The sequence below is a fragment of the Muntiacus reevesi genome, chromosome 10 (assembly GCF_963930625.1).
Source record: "Muntiacus reevesi chromosome 10, mMunRee1.1, whole genome shotgun sequence".
NCBI lineage: Eukaryota > Metazoa > Chordata > Mammalia > Artiodactyla > Cervidae > Muntiacus > Muntiacus reevesi.
In genome coordinates this window covers 73995257-74013401 of record NC_089258.1, presented here as the reverse complement: position 1 = coordinate 74013401, position 18145 = coordinate 73995257, and the positions used below count along the sequence as shown (strand labels likewise).

General features: G+C 46.1%; 1 protein-coding gene across 1 annotated transcript in view; it reads right to left on the bottom strand.

Moving 5' to 3' along the window:
* ASH2L (ASH2 like, histone lysine methyltransferase complex subunit) overlaps positions 1–3476 on the bottom strand; it is a 31744-nt gene extending 28268 nt beyond the window's left edge. The window contains exons 1-3 of the mRNA XM_065946606.1: positions 3268–3476; positions 2560–2626; positions 1689–1834 (exon numbers count right to left, since the gene is read on the bottom strand). Of these exons, the coding sequence (XP_065802678.1) occupies positions 1689–1834; positions 2560–2626; positions 3268–3458 (404 nt within the window). The 5' untranslated portion in view covers positions 3459–3476. The remainder of the gene's footprint in view (positions 1–1688; positions 1835–2559; positions 2627–3267) is intronic.
* Between the last annotated feature and the right edge of the window lie 14669 nt (positions 3477–18145).

The following is an 18145-nucleotide window of genomic DNA, read 5'->3' as shown; positions in this document are numbered from 1 at the left end:
CAGCTTTTTTCATACTCTGCTAGCTCACTCACTTTCTCCATCTGCCATAAAAGATAATCTGTCCAACCCACTGGGTTTTCGGTGTAACTTCTCAAATTCAGGTACACACTGGTCACCACCAAACCTCTGAACTGTGGTTTCATTCGTCTCTGCATCGCTCCTAGCTATCTTTCTGGTAAATTTCCTTTCCTAGGCCCTGTTTATCCAAACAAATTCTCCTTGCTAAAGTGGCCCAATTTTAGGTATTTCCTAACTGACCAGCTTGTATATTTTCCCTTTGGTCTTTCTACCAAGATCAATTCTTCTGTTTAAAACATTCAATCCTTCAATATCAACAGTCACATTATTAACACTACTTTAACTTTTTAACTAGAAAGCATTCAACAGATTATAAAGGAAGGTATTTCTTCACAAACCAACCCAAGGGAGGTTAATTTCAGAACTAACAATGCAGCCCTCTTTCGAGATAGTCTTATCTAAATTTATTTGAATATGGAAAGAACACCCCAGGGAGCCAGCAGGATAGTCACTGTGGTAGACAGTGAGTCAGTAATGCTCTCTTGCTAGCTGTTGACTGAATCTCCTGAATAAGGAGTCTTAACAATGCAGCCCTCTTTCGAGATAGTCTTATCTAAATTTATTTGAATATGGAAAGAACACCCCAGGGAGCCAGCAGGATAGTCACTGTGGTAGACAGTGAGTCAGTAATGCTCTCTTGCTAGCTGTTGACTGAATCTCCTGAATAAGGAGTCTTTCATTTTCAAATTCTTAATATGATTTTAATTCACTAGAAGAGGGGCAAAGACTGGAAATTGGTTTTGCTGAGCAGAGAATTCAGGACACCTAAAGGGAGTGGGGTCGCAAAGAGTCGGACACGACCGAGCGACTGAACTGAACTGAAAGGGAGTAAGAAACCAAAACGAAAAAAGGATGTCAGGCATGAAGAGGCACCTGCCATCTCAAATTTTTGACATCATGCTTTATCCACCATGTATACCAATCCTTTCCCGCAAATCCACAATATCCAATACAAGGTTTAAATGATACTGTCTCGGGCTTCCCTTGTGGCTCAACCGGTAAAGAATCCGCCTGCAATGCAGAAGACCTGGGTTCGATCCCTGGGTTGGGAAGATTCCCTGGAGAAGGGAAAGGCTACCCACTCCAGTATTCTGGCCTGGAAAATTCCATGGACTGTATAGTCCATGGGGTGGCAAAGAGTAGGACTCGACTGAGTGACTTTCACTTTCACTTTATTCTTTAAATATTATAAATATATGTTTTCAACAATGAGGAAAATGTTATAAGAATAAATGGTACTGTCTCAAATTTGTTTATATAATGCTTTGTAATTGCACAGTTTTGTCTCCAAACACAAAGACAAGGATAATACCTACCATTCTACCTATTAAGGGCAATGCCCTTAGTAGACCAAAAACATGCTTAGACTATTAAAACAATTTCTGATTAAAATCCTACTACTCACTGAACCAGAATGAGGAGTCATGGAAATACTATGCATTTACATTTGCCCACACACCTAACTGGGCTTCCCTGGTTGCTCAGATGGTATCTTTACCTGCACTGAGGGAGACCCGGGTTCAAGCCTTGGAGTGGGACCATCTGTTGGACATGTTGAGATCTACAATTTAACACAGCAATTCTCACAAAAGACTCTGAAAAATACTCACGAGGTATCTATGCCAAAGGTGTCTGCTGTGAACCATTTGGTACATATTCCACACTGCAGCTCCACCTCTCCCAACTGACGGCCATTTTCTTCATCCACGGAGCCTGCCTGAGTATCCATCACCTCTGAAGTATCCCCAGCACCTTCCTGTGTCCACAGAGCCATCAGAGAATCGTGTCAGTTGATCTGATTGTATTTTTGATTCGCTTAAAAACTTAACAAAAACCCAAAAAACCCTTTTGCCTGGAACTGCTGTTTTCCAGTACTTTGCCAAAATGACCAGTGCAAAGGGAGAGAAGAGGGGTACCCCCACATGTTCTCTAGGCCTTTTAGAAAACGTAAGAGCTGCTCCTTTGGCCACATACATGCAAGTCTACAAGAAAGGTAATCTTGTAGATACCAAAGAAAAGGGCACTGTTCAAAAATGAATACCCTACAAAACAAAACTGGAAGAGCTTACAATGCTACCCAGCATGTTGGCATCATTGTAAACAATCAAGTTAAGGGCAAGATTCTTGCCAAGAGAATCTATGTGTATACTGAGCATATTAAGCATGCTAATAGTTGAGACACCTTCCTGAAATGTATGAAGGAAAAGGATCAGAAAAAGAAGGACCTCAAAGAGAAAAGTACTTGAAATGTACTTGGGCTCAAGTGAAGCGCCAGCCTGCTCCACCCAGAAAAGCACACTGGGTGAGAACCAGAGGAAAGAAGTCTGAACTGTTGGAGCCCATTCCCTATGAATTCACAGAATCATGGATGTAAAGAAAACAAAAGACCTGAACTGTAAAAAAAAAAAAAGAAATAAAAAAACATTTAAAAAACCAACCCTATTGACTGTGCGGTGGAAACACTCAAAAAGAAATACTTACAAGTGTATCTTTTCCATTAGAGGATTCTGTCTCCAAGCCACCACTTACATCAACTGAGTTTGCATCCCTGCAAAACAAGGAAGAAATTTCAGAAGAAAACCTGAAAACGCCTATTTCCAAAGATGATGATCCAAGTACAGCTGAACTTCACATCCCTACTCTTTTTCAGCCAAGCCAATGCTCAGACCGGATGCCCAGCATTAGGAAGGCGGCGGCCAAGATGAAGTAAAGCCCGTGGGGCACAAGGAAACCTTACCGGCCCTTGCAAAGAAGTCTACAGAGGACAGAACTGGTCCCTGGGGAGGTTCGCAGAGCTGCCCCTCTCCCTCTGTTTTCAGAGGAACCAATACTCCTTCCAGCCTGGCAGTACAAAGTGGTTTCCCTCTCTGGGAATTTTGAAGGGTCCCTGCTAAAAAAACAAAAAAAAGGCCGGGGGGAGGGGGAGCTACCAGCCCCCTGCCGGGGGTCCTAGGGCCGGGAAGGACGCCGAGAAACCGGGAAAGGTGTGCAAAGGGGCGTAGCCTAAGATACGATTCACAGGGGACCGGTCGAGCGGCGGGCGGGACGAAGGCCCCGGAGAAGGCAGGGCGAGCCGTTGGCCGCCAAGCCTAGGTTCGGAGCGGAGTGCTCACGGGAGCCGCGGGATTCCGACGGGGACCGGCCTCCCGCCCCCCACCCCCGTCTTCCTCGGGCCGCAGGGTGCCTTACCCGCTTTCGGCCTCTCCGGAGCCGGGCTCCGCGGAGACTGGAGCAGCAGACGTCCCCTCTCCGGCCGGAGCGGCCGCTACGGCTGCTGCCGGTTTCGTCTCCCCTTCTTCTGCCGGTGTTGCATTAGCAGCTGCTGCCGGCCCGGGTGCTGCGCTCACTCCCGGTCCGGGTCCGCTTCCCGCCGCCGCCATCACTGCCGCCTTCTAGACTTCTCGCGAGAATACTGCGTCCTTCTCACGCGAGTTGCTCACCTTCAAACAGTAAAGGACTCACGGTGGGTCCGCCGTCTGCGTGGGGAAGGCTCTCTCCAAGCCCGCTTTAAGGGCGGGCGGAGGTGGGCGGGACCTGGAGGCTGGAGAGCTACAAACGCAGCCCGCAGAAGGCGGTCGGGGTTTGTTGGTTTTCTTTGAGGACGCAGTTCGTATCAGAGTGGACGCAGCGCATTTTCGTGGCCAAGATTGCAAGTCACCGCGCAGATGAGGCACCCTGAGAGCGCTGGCGACCTAGAGGCTCTGGACGCTGTGTTGTGTTCTGCAAGCGCCCGTCGCCGTTAGAGGTGGAACATGCCTTCCCGCCCCAGGAGTTTGCTGTAGTATATTGTCCCCCTGATCTGCCACTTTGAGCAGGTTTCCTAGTGACATCTACAGATGGGCGCCTGGACTGAATCCCAGAGCCCCATCTACGCCGGGGAGGGGACGTGGATGGAGTCCCCAGGCGGAAAAAGTCGGAAGCACTGTGTTCCCGAAGCTGCAAGCTTAATATCGTTAAGAGGAGAAAGTGAAGCTTGAGTGTTAAGGTGCTGGAGGACTTATGAATATAGAGAAATTTGGTCCTTAGAGAAAGGGACAGGTAATGGGCCAAAGATAAGAACTTGAGGAATCAACGACAGTGCAGGTGAGGTCGATGGAATGAGCGGAGTCATTCGGAGCCATGGTATCCAAACTCCTGGAAGTATTAGAGCCAGGACATCTTTCAGGAAATCAGTGTTTACATCGTAATTCCTAAAAAGCCTAAAGATACACCTTTCCCCCTCGTTTTTACACTTTCACTTCCACTTTTCTACTCCTTTACAAAAGAAAGGCATACACGGAATCCAGTCTGACTGCGATGTATTGTTCCAGGCTGTGAAACCTCTGGGACACCACACACAAGAACAGTTGGGAATACATAGATATTTTTATTTCTAATTTCTTCCCAATTTCTTGCTTTTAACAAAATTGAAGGAGTAACTAATTGATAGATACTACTGGCTGATATAGATTATTTTTCTTTTTTTTTTATATAGATTATTTTTCAAACTGTTGGTGACACATGCTACAAATAGGTGAAACTTTAAGAAGAAACAATAATTGCACAAATTATCTCCCCCCTAATATTTATTATAGTGGCAATTTTAACATATAGCCACAAAAATCTTTGATACCTCCTTCCTCCAGCAAGTAGAATTTGAATTATTCAGTCCCTCGAGTGTTTGCAAGCGACTTAGTGCCTTGCTTCTAAAACAGAACGTGGAGAAGGAGAATAGTAGTTTTTCACAGTGGGGAAACGCAGACATCTCTTTAACCAAGTGGTCAAGGTTAACACCAGTGGGTGAAGTCATGTTGTTATCAGTTATCCCCTGATGTGAGGCAATGGAGAACTCTACTTCATCTCTGGAAGTCTTTGCAAAATTCACAACCCCAGACTAATCAAGAGAAAACATCAGTCCAAGACAAATTGAGACCTTCTTGAAAATACATAACCAGTATACCTCAAAACTGTGGACATTATGAAAGACAAGGAAAGACTGAGAAACTCACAGATGGGAGAAGACCAAGGAGACATGACGATTATATACAAGTGGGATCCTGGATTGTATTCTGGAACTGAAAAGGGACATGAGTGGAAAAATTGGTGAAATCTGAATAATAAAGTCTGTAGTTAAATGATAAGTATTATAACAACTTTATTTTGTTCCCTGTACTGTGCTTTAAGATACTGACTGTAGGGGAAGCTGGATTATATGGGGGACCTCTTTTGAACTATCTTTGCAACTCTAAAATTAATTGAAAATTTAAAGTGATTGGTGGGGGCAGAATCCACATTGCAGTGGATTGAGAAATGAGTAGAGGACTAGAAGTAGACATAGGTGTGCAGATGAATCTTTCCACTTTTTTCCTGATGCATTTTATTTCTATAAAGAAAAGACCTGAGTTAATACAGCAAAGTGTCAACATCTGTCAGATTTGTTTGCGTCTTACACGATTCCCTGCACTGTCTCAGTGGGTTTGAAATAGTCCCTAAATACATGTTTGGCTCTAAAGGAGCGAGAACAATTAGATGGTATGAAGGAAATGCAGAGTTGAGGCAGACAGTAGACTGTTGAAACAGCTTTACTCATCACTGGGAAGGGGGAGGTTGAAAATATAGGAGGCATGGTGGTTGATGGAGCAGCTTTGTGAAGAAAGTGGGTGCAGAGTTAAGTGAACTGGCAGAGATGGAGAGGTTATTCTTGATGGCAAGGAGGGACTCCATCTCGTGAGACTGGAGGGAAGAAGGGGCAGTGGAATAAGAATGCCATTTCTAATGAGGGGAACAGGAGACCAAGGGAAAATATTGTTGGCTGAACTCTGAGCCTATACATCTTCTGTGGCTTCCATTTCTGTCTTCCAACATACATAAAACAGCAAAGATGAAAGGAAACATTTGGAGTTTTCGGTTTTGCCTTGCAGGTAAAACAGAGTTTGGGGTACAATCATAGACAATAGAAAGCAGTTCAGATGATTTAACCATGGCCCCTGAGAAAGCAGAGGAACTGAAAAAACGAAGGATTCCGTGTTGAAGTTTGGAGAAGGCAGGAACTGGAATGGTGAGAAGTTGAAGTAAGAGAAGAGAGTACTTGAACGTCCCTTGAGCATCAAGATTTTAGGAGAATTCCACGGCGAGCTCACCTGTGAATAAAAGTAGGCGAGGCAAGGAGGAACCAGACCTAACTCTGGGCTTCGAAAGCAAAGCATCCACCAAACTGGGCACCTCCTCAAGATAAGGTTAATTAAAATTAAAATCACTAACAGAGCACCGGGTTGGAGGTTTAGGATGCACATACAGAAACACGGGTTTTAGAAGCTCTCAACTGAATCTCACCAATTTCAGGCTTTCCTACTCCAGTCTATCCTGGCCAATCCTTCCACACACTACTGAATCATTTCTTGCCTGAGGAAGGTACTTACTGCCTTTCAGAGAAAAGTCAGACTTAGCTCCGGCGCTAAAGAGCGCCCAGCAAGTGGTCTCCCCATCCTGTGGGAACCCACCACGCTCAGCTGGACCTGCCTGATCCACAGCTTACTGGGTTTGGTCCTGCTTCCCTGCATTTGCTCTGCTTTCCTGCATCCTGATCACCCCTTCCTCCATCTCATATCCACGTGCATTATATCAAGACCTACATCAAAGTTGTCTTTTCTGCAAACCTTGCTTCCTGCAGTTTTTATGTGGGTTCATATGATTCAGTAGTCCTGGGTTAAAAGGAAGCATATTTTCTGGTGGGCCCACAGTCTAGAATCTCATTTGGCTCATCTGTATGAGGTCTAATGCAGAGAATTCTTTCCCTCTTAACAAACCATGATATCTTATTCATAATATACTTTTCTAAAATGTTCAAAAGGGTCAGCTCCCCAACCTACATTCAGTCGTTCTTGCCTCCTCTTCTTTGCTTGGGGTATTGTCTCTGACTTGAATGGCAAATGTTAAAGAACACGTTTTAAAATAGTATTCTGACCACTGTTTCACCATGCATGCGTGCACGTGTGTTTATGTGTGAGTTGCTCAGTTATGTCCAACTCTTTGTGACCCCATGGGCTATAGCCCACCAGGCTACTCTGTCCATGGACTGACTTCTCCAGGCAAGAATACAGAAGTGGATAGCCATTCCCTTCTCCAGGGGATCTTCCTGACTCAAGTATCAAACCCAGGTCTCCCGCATTGCAGGCAAACTCTTTACTATTTGAGCCACCAGGGAAGCCCATTGTTTCACCTTATAAGATTTAATTATTTTAGATGAAATTAATAAGTTTAAGAAGCAATTATTTTGACTGATGTCATTTCTGGACTTGTTTTTGTTTTTGGCAGTGCTGCACGCCTTACAGGATCTTAGTTCCCCAACCAGGGGTGAACCTTCAACCACGGGGGAATTCCCCAAATTTCTGGACTTGCGAATAAAAAAGGAGTTAAAAATAAAAAAGCAGTATTATACTGTGATCCTACTTTTGTAAGTATTTGTTGGTATGCACGTGCATGCTCAGTGGTGTTCAACCCTGCCACCATCACTCCAAACGTTGCCTTTAAAAACTTCTTCCAGAAAACCATCTGGGAGTTTGTGTTTTTTGAGCACAAACCACATTTTCTCCTTGCTGGGCCATGCAATAAACCTTTTCTGCTCCACACTCCGGTGTTTTGGTTTGTGTGGCCTCACTATGTGTCGGTCACATGAGCTTGGGTTCAATGACAGTACTTCTGTCATCTTTCGAGCAGAAAAAAAAGATGTTTCAGACCCTTAAGGAACCAAAGTTTTCTCATTTAAAAAGAAAACAGGGGATTCTCTGGTGGTCTGGTGATTAGGACTCCATGCTTCCACTAAAGGGCACATAGGTTTGATCCCTGGTCGGGGAACTGAGATCCTGCAAAGTGCATGGTCCAAAAAAGAAGATATATGGATTCTAATTCTGCAGAAACTGACCCAAATCTGTGTCCATTTTATGTCTATCAGCGCCCATGGACTTGTAGTAAAGAACCTGCCTACCAATGCAGGAGATGTAAGAGACATGGGTTTGATCCCTGGGTCGGGGCGATCCCCTGCAGAAAGGCATGGCAACCCACTGCAGTGTTCTTGCCTGGAGAATCCCATGGACAGAGCAGCCTGGTGGGCTACAGTCCATGGGGTCGCAAAGAGTCAGGTACAACTGAAGCGACTTAGTGTGAGCATACATGTGTACACACACACACACATGAGCACCCATCCTCAGCTCTTGCATGAATATTGTCTTGCTGGGTCTTCAAAGAGGAATGAAGGTTTCCAGAAAGTCCTACAACTTAACAACCGGCTTTTCGACCTTCTTCCTCCTCCCAGGAGCCTGCCCTTAGCCAAATAGAGTCATCCTTTGGAATCTGAGGTGGGGATGGTTCCAGGACCCCTGAGAAAACCAAAGTCTTCAGATGCTCAAGTTCCCTTAACTAAAATAATGTAATACTTGCATATAACCTACACAGATCCTCCCAAACGCTTTAAGTCATCTCTAGGTTACCCATACCTAATACAACATCCATGCTATGTTAATAGTTGCTGGTGCATGACAAATTCAAGTTTTGCCCTTTGGAAGTGATGAGTTTCAGAAAAACGTTTTTAAAGGCACAGTGAGGGACAAGAAGTCCTAGGATATGTGGTTAGCACATGCACAATTCTCTAATTGGTTGGTGAGGTAATAGGACGATGTCAGGGCTTAACAGTCCTTAGGCTCCAGTAGGTCTGGGTGCTGTGTGCTCATGGTCATCAGGTAGTTCATTTCTTCCCCTGGGTGGTGGATTTAGCATCTGCAAAAGAACTCAGGAAATGTATATCAGATACTGTGATCTAGGTGCTTCAGAGAGGAGCTAAATAAGAGGGTATACGGGAAGGCCTGTTCACCCTCACACTGCCCCCCAAATCCCCTGAAGGCCCCATGGGCTCCTGCTCGGTTACCTCGGGGCTTTGTATAAAGCTCACAATATAGCAGATGTAGCGGAAGAGTTTCTGAAATAATAAATTTCCCCTCTTCTCCCTCTTTAGTCTTCTACCACTTTCCCTCCCATTTCCCCTCCCTTCCTCCTTCCCCACAAAGTGCTCAACCCTGGCTTTGCATTAGAATGGTCTCTGGAGTTTAAAAAAGACACTGCCGGTGTAATTGAACCCTGTAAAAGAGGAGTCCCAGAACTGATAGCATTAAAAACTTCCCACGTGGTCCTACTGTGCCTCACTGCCTCCAGGAGACAGGGCAGAGGAAGAAAGAAATGGCCTATTATATCTGTTGCTTAGAAGCCCAGAAAGGGCTCAGAACATAAGTAGAATATTTGGGATAAATGCTTTTCCTCCTTCATGAAGAGACTACCCAGGAGATGAGAAGGTATGGGCCATGATTGTGTAGTAAGTCTAGGTAGAGGTAGCCTGGAACTCAGCCTTGCAGGCACCTTGATGCCCTGGTATGGCCCAGACGAGATGGGAAGACTCCTGTGTCCTCTCACCTGGGCCGTATGTAGCAGAGGGAGCAGCAGGAGCTCAAGGGTCAAGGCTCCGAGGACGCACAAGGGCCCATAACTGGACACCAGGTGGGGCGAGGGAAGACTTGGTGGATGCCTGAGTGGGTAGGTAGCATCAAGCACCAGCTGCCCCCCGCCCTGAACACCTGAATCCCTGTCCCTAGAGACTTAAACACGAGCTCCTAGGAAGAGAGAGGAGCCTCAAATTAAACCTGGATATACGGTCCCCAACAGAACATAGTTCAAAAGAAATCCTGTGTGGGATTATATGAAGAAATGTAAAAAGAAGGTAAAGAGGAAATTATGTTCGATCATGTAGAAGAAAAGATGTCACCTGGCATATCAGTAGACAAAGGACGTTGCAGCCACCACCACGCCATCCATCGGCTACTAGAGTCACCCTGAAGGTGCACCCTGAGGGGACTCAGGATGAGAAAGCAGGATGCTAACCTAGGTAGTTAAGATGCCTTTGGAAGGAATGATTTCAACGAGCTCTTGCTAAGTCGCTTCAATCGTATCTGACTCTTTTCGAGCCTATGAACTGTGTGGCCTGCCAGGCTCCTCGGTCCATGGGATTCTCCAGGCAAGAATACTGGAGTGGAGGCCATCTCCTCCTCCAGGGGATCTTCCCCACCCAGGGTCTCTTACATCTCCTGCATTGGCAAGCAGGATCTATACCATTAGCGCCACCTGGGAAGCCCCTTTGATGAGCCCAGAGTCCTGCACCTTCCATGCACAGAAAAGTGCGCTAAATTCCTTGAGGTGTCTGTTTTCCTTTCATTAATAGTAATCTTTTCATGCTCCAACTACCTGATTTTCATTGCAAAAACTCCTATATATTCTGACTCTTCCCTTACTTTTTTCAGAGCAGCCTTTCAGTGCTCAGAGACCATCTTTTGAGCTTAAGTTTTGTCCATGAAATAGAACATAATTCTCAGCTTTTAGGTTGTGCTCTTTTTTTTTTTTTTTAGTTGAGAATTATAAAAAGAAAGATAAATTCCTTGCCAACTCGAGCTGTGGACCAAGAATCTCATACGTGATGCTGGCCAAGATGAAAGTGTTAGCCTCCAGAAACTGTATTTGTACTTTATAGAGAGGATCCTGGGCTCCCAGAAGGCTTCAGCATCTGAGAGAGAGAGAACTTGTGTGGACTCAAGCATGTCCCGTCCCTCTACCAGCCTTGGCCAAGAGTCTGTGGACCCTTTCCTAAAAAAGAGCATGTTGGTTAGACGCCCAGAACTCTACAGATTCCTAGGGCTCCCCCTGCTCTCCCCATCCCCACACCACCCCATGCCCCAACGTTTCTATCATCTATAAAGCAAAACAAAGCATTTTGTGTTCATTATGATTGTCACAAAGATGGAGATAATTATCCAGGTGATTCATCTCACTGGGGCATTCCTTTAGTCTCTGCTGGAGCTCTTAGTCCTTAATCTCTAGTGTTTATAAGCCACATTGACTAAAGACTCCTGATTACTTCCAGTAACCAGATGCCCGGGGTGTACTCAACTCATTTAGAGAGTTCTACTCTTCCTTTTATTAGAAAGATATAAATCTCACGTGGGTAGGGATTTTTTATATATATATAACATATATACAATATTATTTATATATAAATAAATATATTAATATATAAGACTATATTAAATAATTCTATATAGAATATATAGAATTAAGTTTATAATATATGATATATAATAATTTATAATACTATATAGATTTAATTTAATTCTATATAGAATTAAATTTATAGTATATATAATATATAATAATTTATACTACTATATAAATTTAACTTAATTCTATATAGAATTAACATATATAAATGATAGGTTATTTATATATAAATATATAGTATATATTAATAAATTATACACATATATATATCGGGTCTTAGTTGCAGCACGCAGGATCTTCGCTGCATTCCATGTGCTCTTTCATTTCTGCACACGGACTCTAGTTGTGTCGCAGACTCAGTTGCTCTGAGACGTGTGGGATCTTAGTTCCCTGACCAGGGATGGAACCTGTGTTCCCTGCATTGCAAGGCAGATTCTCAACCACCGGGGCCACCAGGGAATTCCAGGGATTTTTATCTGCTTTGTTCACTGATGTATCCCAGACACCTAGCCCCAGGAAGAGCACAGAGAAAGCACTCTAAGGACCATTTGTTGATGAATAGTACAGCATTTCTCTCTTAGGAATGAGGCTTGTCCCACTGTGAGGCCAAAGTTGTCACCAATCCCCACGGAAAGCAGCCCAGAGGGCTTGGTAAGGGGCTCCTGTGCCTCCGACGAGTTTGGAAGCAAGCCGTCCTTGTCTATCCCAGGACTCAGGGGCGCTGACTGGCCGGCTCTCCACTCTGGCCCTTGTAGCGGATATAGGCTTGCTTCGGTAGGCTTGGATGAACAGAGCTGATGTCGCCAAATTATGTGGCTCAGCAGTTCTCAGACTGTGGTCCCAGGACTGGCAGCAGCCGGCTCACCTGGGGACTCGTTAGAAATGACAAGTCTCAGGCTCCCTACCAGACCTAGAATCAGAGACCCAGGGAGTCCCACCCAGTAATCTGTCCTTAACGAGTCCTCCAGGTCACCCTGATGCCCAGTAACATTGAGAAGCGCTGAGGTAGCCGGTGAGGAGCTAGGGCGGCGGTCCGCAACCTTTTTGGCACCAGGGACGGGTTTCCTGGAAGACAATTTTTCCATGGATCTGGGGCAGGGAGTGGGGAATGGTTTCAGGATGATTTGGGCACATTACATTTATTGTGCACTTCATTACTATTACATCAGCGCCACCTCAGAGCATCAGGCATTAGATCCTGGAGGTGGGAACCCCTGAGCTAGAGGACAAACAGTGTTGGAAGCTCAGGGCCCATCCTGAGTACTAAGAGGGCATGATTACTGATGAGTGCGTGCTCAGTCATGTCTGACTCTGCGACCCCACGGGCTGTAGCCCGCCAGCCTCCTCTGTCCATGGGATTTCCCAGGCAAAAATACTGGAGTGGGTTGCCATTTCCTCCTCCAGGGAAGGTTCCATTGATTTGCTAGAGAAGCTCACAGAATCAGACAAATACTTTCTTCTGGATGGAACGGATGCACAGGGCAGGGTGTTGGGGAAAGGACACAGCTTCCGTGATCTCTCAACACGCCCCACTCTCCCCAGATCTCCACGTGCTCGCGGACATGGAAACTCTCTGAACCCTCTCATTTGGGTTTTTAATGGAGCCTTCATTACATAGGGGTGATTGATTAATCATTGACTATTGATGATGGATGGGCTTCCCTAGCAGCTCAGCTGGTAAAGTACCCACCTGTAATGCAGGAGACCCCAGATCGAATCCTGGGTCGGGAAGATCCACTGGAGAAGGGATAGGCTACCCACTCCGGTATTCTTGGTCTTCCGTTGAGTCTCAGCTGGTAAAGAATCTGCCTGCAATACGGGACACCTGGGTTCGATCCCTGGGTTGGGATGATCCCCTGGAGAAGGGAACGGCTAACCACTCCAGGGTTCTGGCCTGGAGAATTTCATGGACTGTATAGTCCAAAGAGTCAGACATGACTGAGTGACTTTCACTTTCACTGATGATAGAGTTCCAGCTCTTCTCCCCTCCCAGCTTGGGGGTGGGGGGTGGAGGTGAGACTGAAAGTTCTAACCTTCTAATGTGACTGGCTCCCCTGATGACCTGTGGCTGACATGTTTAGATTTCCCAAAGTCACCTCGTTAACTTTCCAGAAGACACCTTTATCAATCTCATCACAGGAAATTCCAAGGGTATTAGGAGCTCTGCGTCAAGACGGGGGCAAAGACCAAATATTTGTTCATTTATGCCACACCGCACAGCTTGCAGGAGGTTAGTTCCCCAACCAGGAACTGAACATGGGCCATGATAGTGAAAGCACTGAGTCAGACCTAACCACTGGACTGCCAGGGAAGCCCCTGTATTTATTGAAATCACAGCATCCAAGCAAGATGCATCCTTCCTCCTATAGTTCCTTTGGGAGTCGTGATACAGCCTGTTTAGAATGCCTGGGTCAGGTCCTGGGGAGTCCTCATGGAGAGCTTTCTGTGGGAGACCAGAAAGGTGGGCAAGGCAAAGAGAGTAAACCTCCCCCTCGCTCTAGCCCTACCAAGTTCTGACCAGACGCTCCTTCTGTTGGAATTGCGGGGATGAGCCGCAGTGAGGAGCTGAGTGTGAAGGAAACTGCGTGGTACAGGGCCCCCATCTATCTGGGGAAGGACAGCAGTTGTCAGAGGAGACTCCAGTAGGGGACACATGACAGGGAGCTGGCCTCATTCTGGGGTAGAAGAGACCCAAGTTTTTGTTTTTGTTTTTTAGCCATGCTGTGCAGTTTGTGGGATTTTAGTTCCCAGACCAGGGACTGAATTCAGGCCACAGCACTGAAAGCTCAGAGTCCTAACCACTGGACTACCAAGGAATTGTCTTTTTTTTTTTTGACCTGGCCACAAGGCTTTTGGAATCTCAGTTCCTCAACCAGGGACGGAACCAGTGCTCCCTGCAGTAGAAACTTAGAGTCCTAACCACTGGACTGCCAGGGATTACTTTTTTAAACATTTTTTGGCCATGTTGCATGGCATGTGGGGTTTTAGTTTGCCAACCAGGGATTGATCCCACGCCTTCTGCATTGGAAGCACAGTCTTAACCACTGGACGGCCAGGAAAGTCCCAAGAGATGAAATCTTGACCTCCTTCCTTTCCCTTCCTTGACAAAAGGAAGTTTCTGAATGAACCATCAACTTTCATGCAGTTACTCCAGGATTTAAATGTTCAGGATGCAGGCCCAAGAGTCAGGGTCCTCTGCCACCCACCCCACACCAGACCCAAAAACCCCTCTGGTCACGTACAGTGTGTAGCATCCATGTGTAGTTCCACACATGCAGGTCAGCTGTCTCACATGTCAGGATCGACAGCTTTCCCCGCTGTTCTCAATAACCAATGCTCAACCCTGCAGGAAGGCAGCTGTAAGTCCAGGGATGGAGTTTAAGCCTCCAGGAGGCATTGGCTGAAGGTTTTGGTTGGAGATGCTAAACAGGACATCTTGTCAAGGGAGGGACTATCCACTCGCTATTGAGTAGTACTTCCAATTGCATTCTTTTTTTTTTTAAGCTGCACTGGGCAGCATGCAGCATCTCAGGACTGGCCAGGGACAGTCCCTGGCCAGGGACAATCCCATGCCCCCTGCAGTGGAAGCACGGAGTCTTAACCACACAACACCACTAGGGAAGTCCTCAATTAAATCTTGCAGAAAGCAAAAAACTAGCGAGCCTCTTGATGAAAGTGAAAGAGGAGAGTGAAAAAGTTGGCTTAAAACTCAACATTCAGAAAACTAAGACCATGGCACCCGGTCCCATCTCTTCATAGCAAATAGAGGCAGAAACAGTGGAAACACTGACAGACTTCATTTTCTTGGGCTCCAAAATCACTGCAGATGGTGACTACAGCCATGAAATTAAAAGACACTTGCTCCTTGGAAGAAAAGTTATGACCAACCTAGACAGCATATTAAAAAGCAGAGACATTACTTTGCCAACAAAGGTCCATCTAGTCAAAGCTATAGTTTTTCCAGTAGCCATGTATGGATGCAAGAGTTGGACTATAAAAAAAGCTGAGCGCCGAAGAACTGATGCTTTGAACTGTGGTGTTGGAGAAGACTCTTGAGAGTCCCTTGAACAGCAAGGAGATCCAACCAGTCCATCCTAAAGAAAATCAGTTCTGAATATTCACTGGAAGGACTGATGTGGAAGCTGAAACTCCAATACTTTGGCCACCTGATGCGAAGAACCGACTCATTTGAAAAGACCCTGATGCTGGGAAAGATTGAAGGCGGGAAGAGAAGGGGATGACAGAGGATGAGATGGTTGGATGGCATCATCGACTCAATGGAAATGAGTTTGAGTAAATTCCGGGAGCTGGTGATGGACAGGGAGGCCTGGCGTGCTGCAGTTCATGGGGTCGCAGAGTCGGACACGACTGAGCAACTGAACTGAACTGATAGCGAAGAGTGGTGGTGCTGTCTTGTTCCTGTAGGAGGCGCACTTCCATACACTGGGCTGAGCAGGGGGGCGGGGGTGAACCCCGGGACACTCACTCTACAAAGTGCCCACCCATGAAGATCTCTTTTTCCTCTGTGCAGGGGGATGGCCCCTTGCCCAGAGAAGGCTGATCTACAGGCTGATCTGCCGTCTATGGAGCTAACGGAGAGAGGAAGTCATACTACTCTCTCTGCAAATCAGATCGGCTCCACACTGGCACAATCGGTCAGTGGACTGAGTAAAGAAAGGTGCTAAGTTCACTGGGGTGCAGAATATTTGGGTGTCAGTGGCCCTCTGCTGGACATGGAGCTTTCTAACACGCTGTCAAGGTTCCTCATCTGAGTTAGAGGCTCAGCTTGGGAGCTGTGGGTGGGCTCCCAGGTTCTCAGTGGGCTCAGAAGCAGAACCTGTCCCAGGAGCTGGGAGATTACCTGAGTGACAACCACACTTGTACCCACGGTTCCAATGCAAAATGGAACTGCTCTTGTAGAGGCTAAGAAGTTTCAACAGTTCCAAGTCCTGACTGTCCTTTGAAGCACAGTCTTGCTTCTCTGGTGGCTCAGATGGTAAAGAATCTGCCTGAGATGCAGGAGACATGGGTTTGATCCCTGGGTCAGGAAGATTCCCCTGGAGGAGGGCATAGCAACCCACTCTGCCAGTATTCTTGCCTGGAGAATCCCCATGGACAGAAAACCCTGGTGGGCTACAGTCTATGGGGTCGCGACCGAGTGACTAACACTTGCTTCTCCCAGGTTAGGGAGGGACCAGGAGTTTGAACACAGGTCCCACTCTTGGTACCGATTCAACGGACATGAGTTTGAGTAAGCTCTGGGAGTTGGTGATGGACAGGGAGGCCTGAAGTGCTGCAGTCCATGGGGTCACAAAGAGTCAGACACGACTGAGCGACTGGACTGAACTGAACTGAACCACTCTTGGCTTTTCACCTAAGGGAATGGAATGGAGTCACTTGGAGAGGAATGGTCCCTTGTTTTAACAAAGCCTTCCAGCACGAGGCAGCACTGAGTCAAACACAGCAACTGGAAACTAAAACATGCCTCTTCAGAACCTTAGAATAAGAAACAAATATAGCAGCTCAAAGTCTTCCTTTTAGAACTGTCTCCCTGCACATAATAACTTTTAACTCACAATTACCAGTCAAGAAATTTAACATGCATATTTCTGGGGGCTTTAGATTTTTTTGTTTTGTCCTGCTTTTCAGTTTCCTGGCCTTTCCTAGACTTTTTTTTTTTTTTCTGGAGAAATGAACTCTATTATTTAAAATATGAAAAATTTCAAGATAAAGATATTTTTATTTTATGTTTATTATTAAAAGCATATTTTAATAAATTACTTAGATTTACCTCATCCAAGAAATAAACAAACTGTTTCCCTGTCCTCTGACTTCTGAACAGACGGCTGCACCTCCACTTTGGCCAGGGGGCTTCCTCTCTGCAGGACACATTCAAGTCTTACTCTTTGGAATGTGTACATCAAGAGAACCTAATCTAAAAAAAAAAAGAGAGAACCTAATCTGTAAGGGCTGTACTTCTCCCCAGTTAATCTGCAGTTTCCTTGCCTTTTCATATGCATTTAATTGGCTGCAGAGAGAGAGGCTTTTTTCTAGTTAATCCCAGAAACTGAGGTGTCTATTGCCCGTCATTGGGGTGCTGTCTGTTCCACTCAAGATGAACTGCCCTGAAGCAAGGGGCACAGTCCTCTGCTTAGGGGAAGCAGGGAGGGCTGTACATGCTAAGTTCTGAAACGCAAAGCACTGATTTTGTCATTACTTAGAGGACTGGCCGATGCGTGGAAGCTGTGTCAATGCCATGGGTTAGGAACTAAATTTCAGGAAGAAGGGAGACTTTGTTGCACAGGGTTTTGATGTAGGGAGGGCCTTCCCGGATGGTGGATGACCTAGGTACAGGGGGGACCAAGAGAGCATGTTAGACGGAAGAATGTCAAAACAGTTGGATTTTCTAGATGAATGAAGAGGATGCCCCAGGGCAGTGGGCATGGAAAAGGTGCTGTGTCTAATCACTTGGTGTGGTGCAGAAAGTCAGGGAGGTCTCTGGTCTGACTACACAGGAATGCCGGGGCACTGACAGCTTCCACGCAACGGCCAATCCTGCAAATAACGCTTTTTAAGACATTTCTGGGTGTCCTCTTCCACTCAGAGCACCTCTTGTCTCCAGATCAAGTCGAAAGATCCTTGGGAAACACACACCGTAGCCAAAATCAGTTCCTTGTCCTTTCCTGGTTCATAGCGTGTGGCCTCTGCCCCACAGTTGTCACTGGGTTTTCCCTAACTACAAAATCAGATGCCCGACGAGGGCAGGCCCAACTGTGAGGCTTTCTCAGAATATCCCCGTGGATGTTAAATTGGACCACGGGAGCTTTATCTCCCCCACAAGATTTTTCTGAGGACCAGACCGTGTCACAGACCTTTGCCACTCCACAGCAACCCAGCCAGGGTGATGCTCAAGAAATACCTGGGTTTTCCGGAGGAGATACTTCTGTTCAATGGGAAAGGCTCACAACATGTGAACAAATCTCTTATTGTCAGAGGT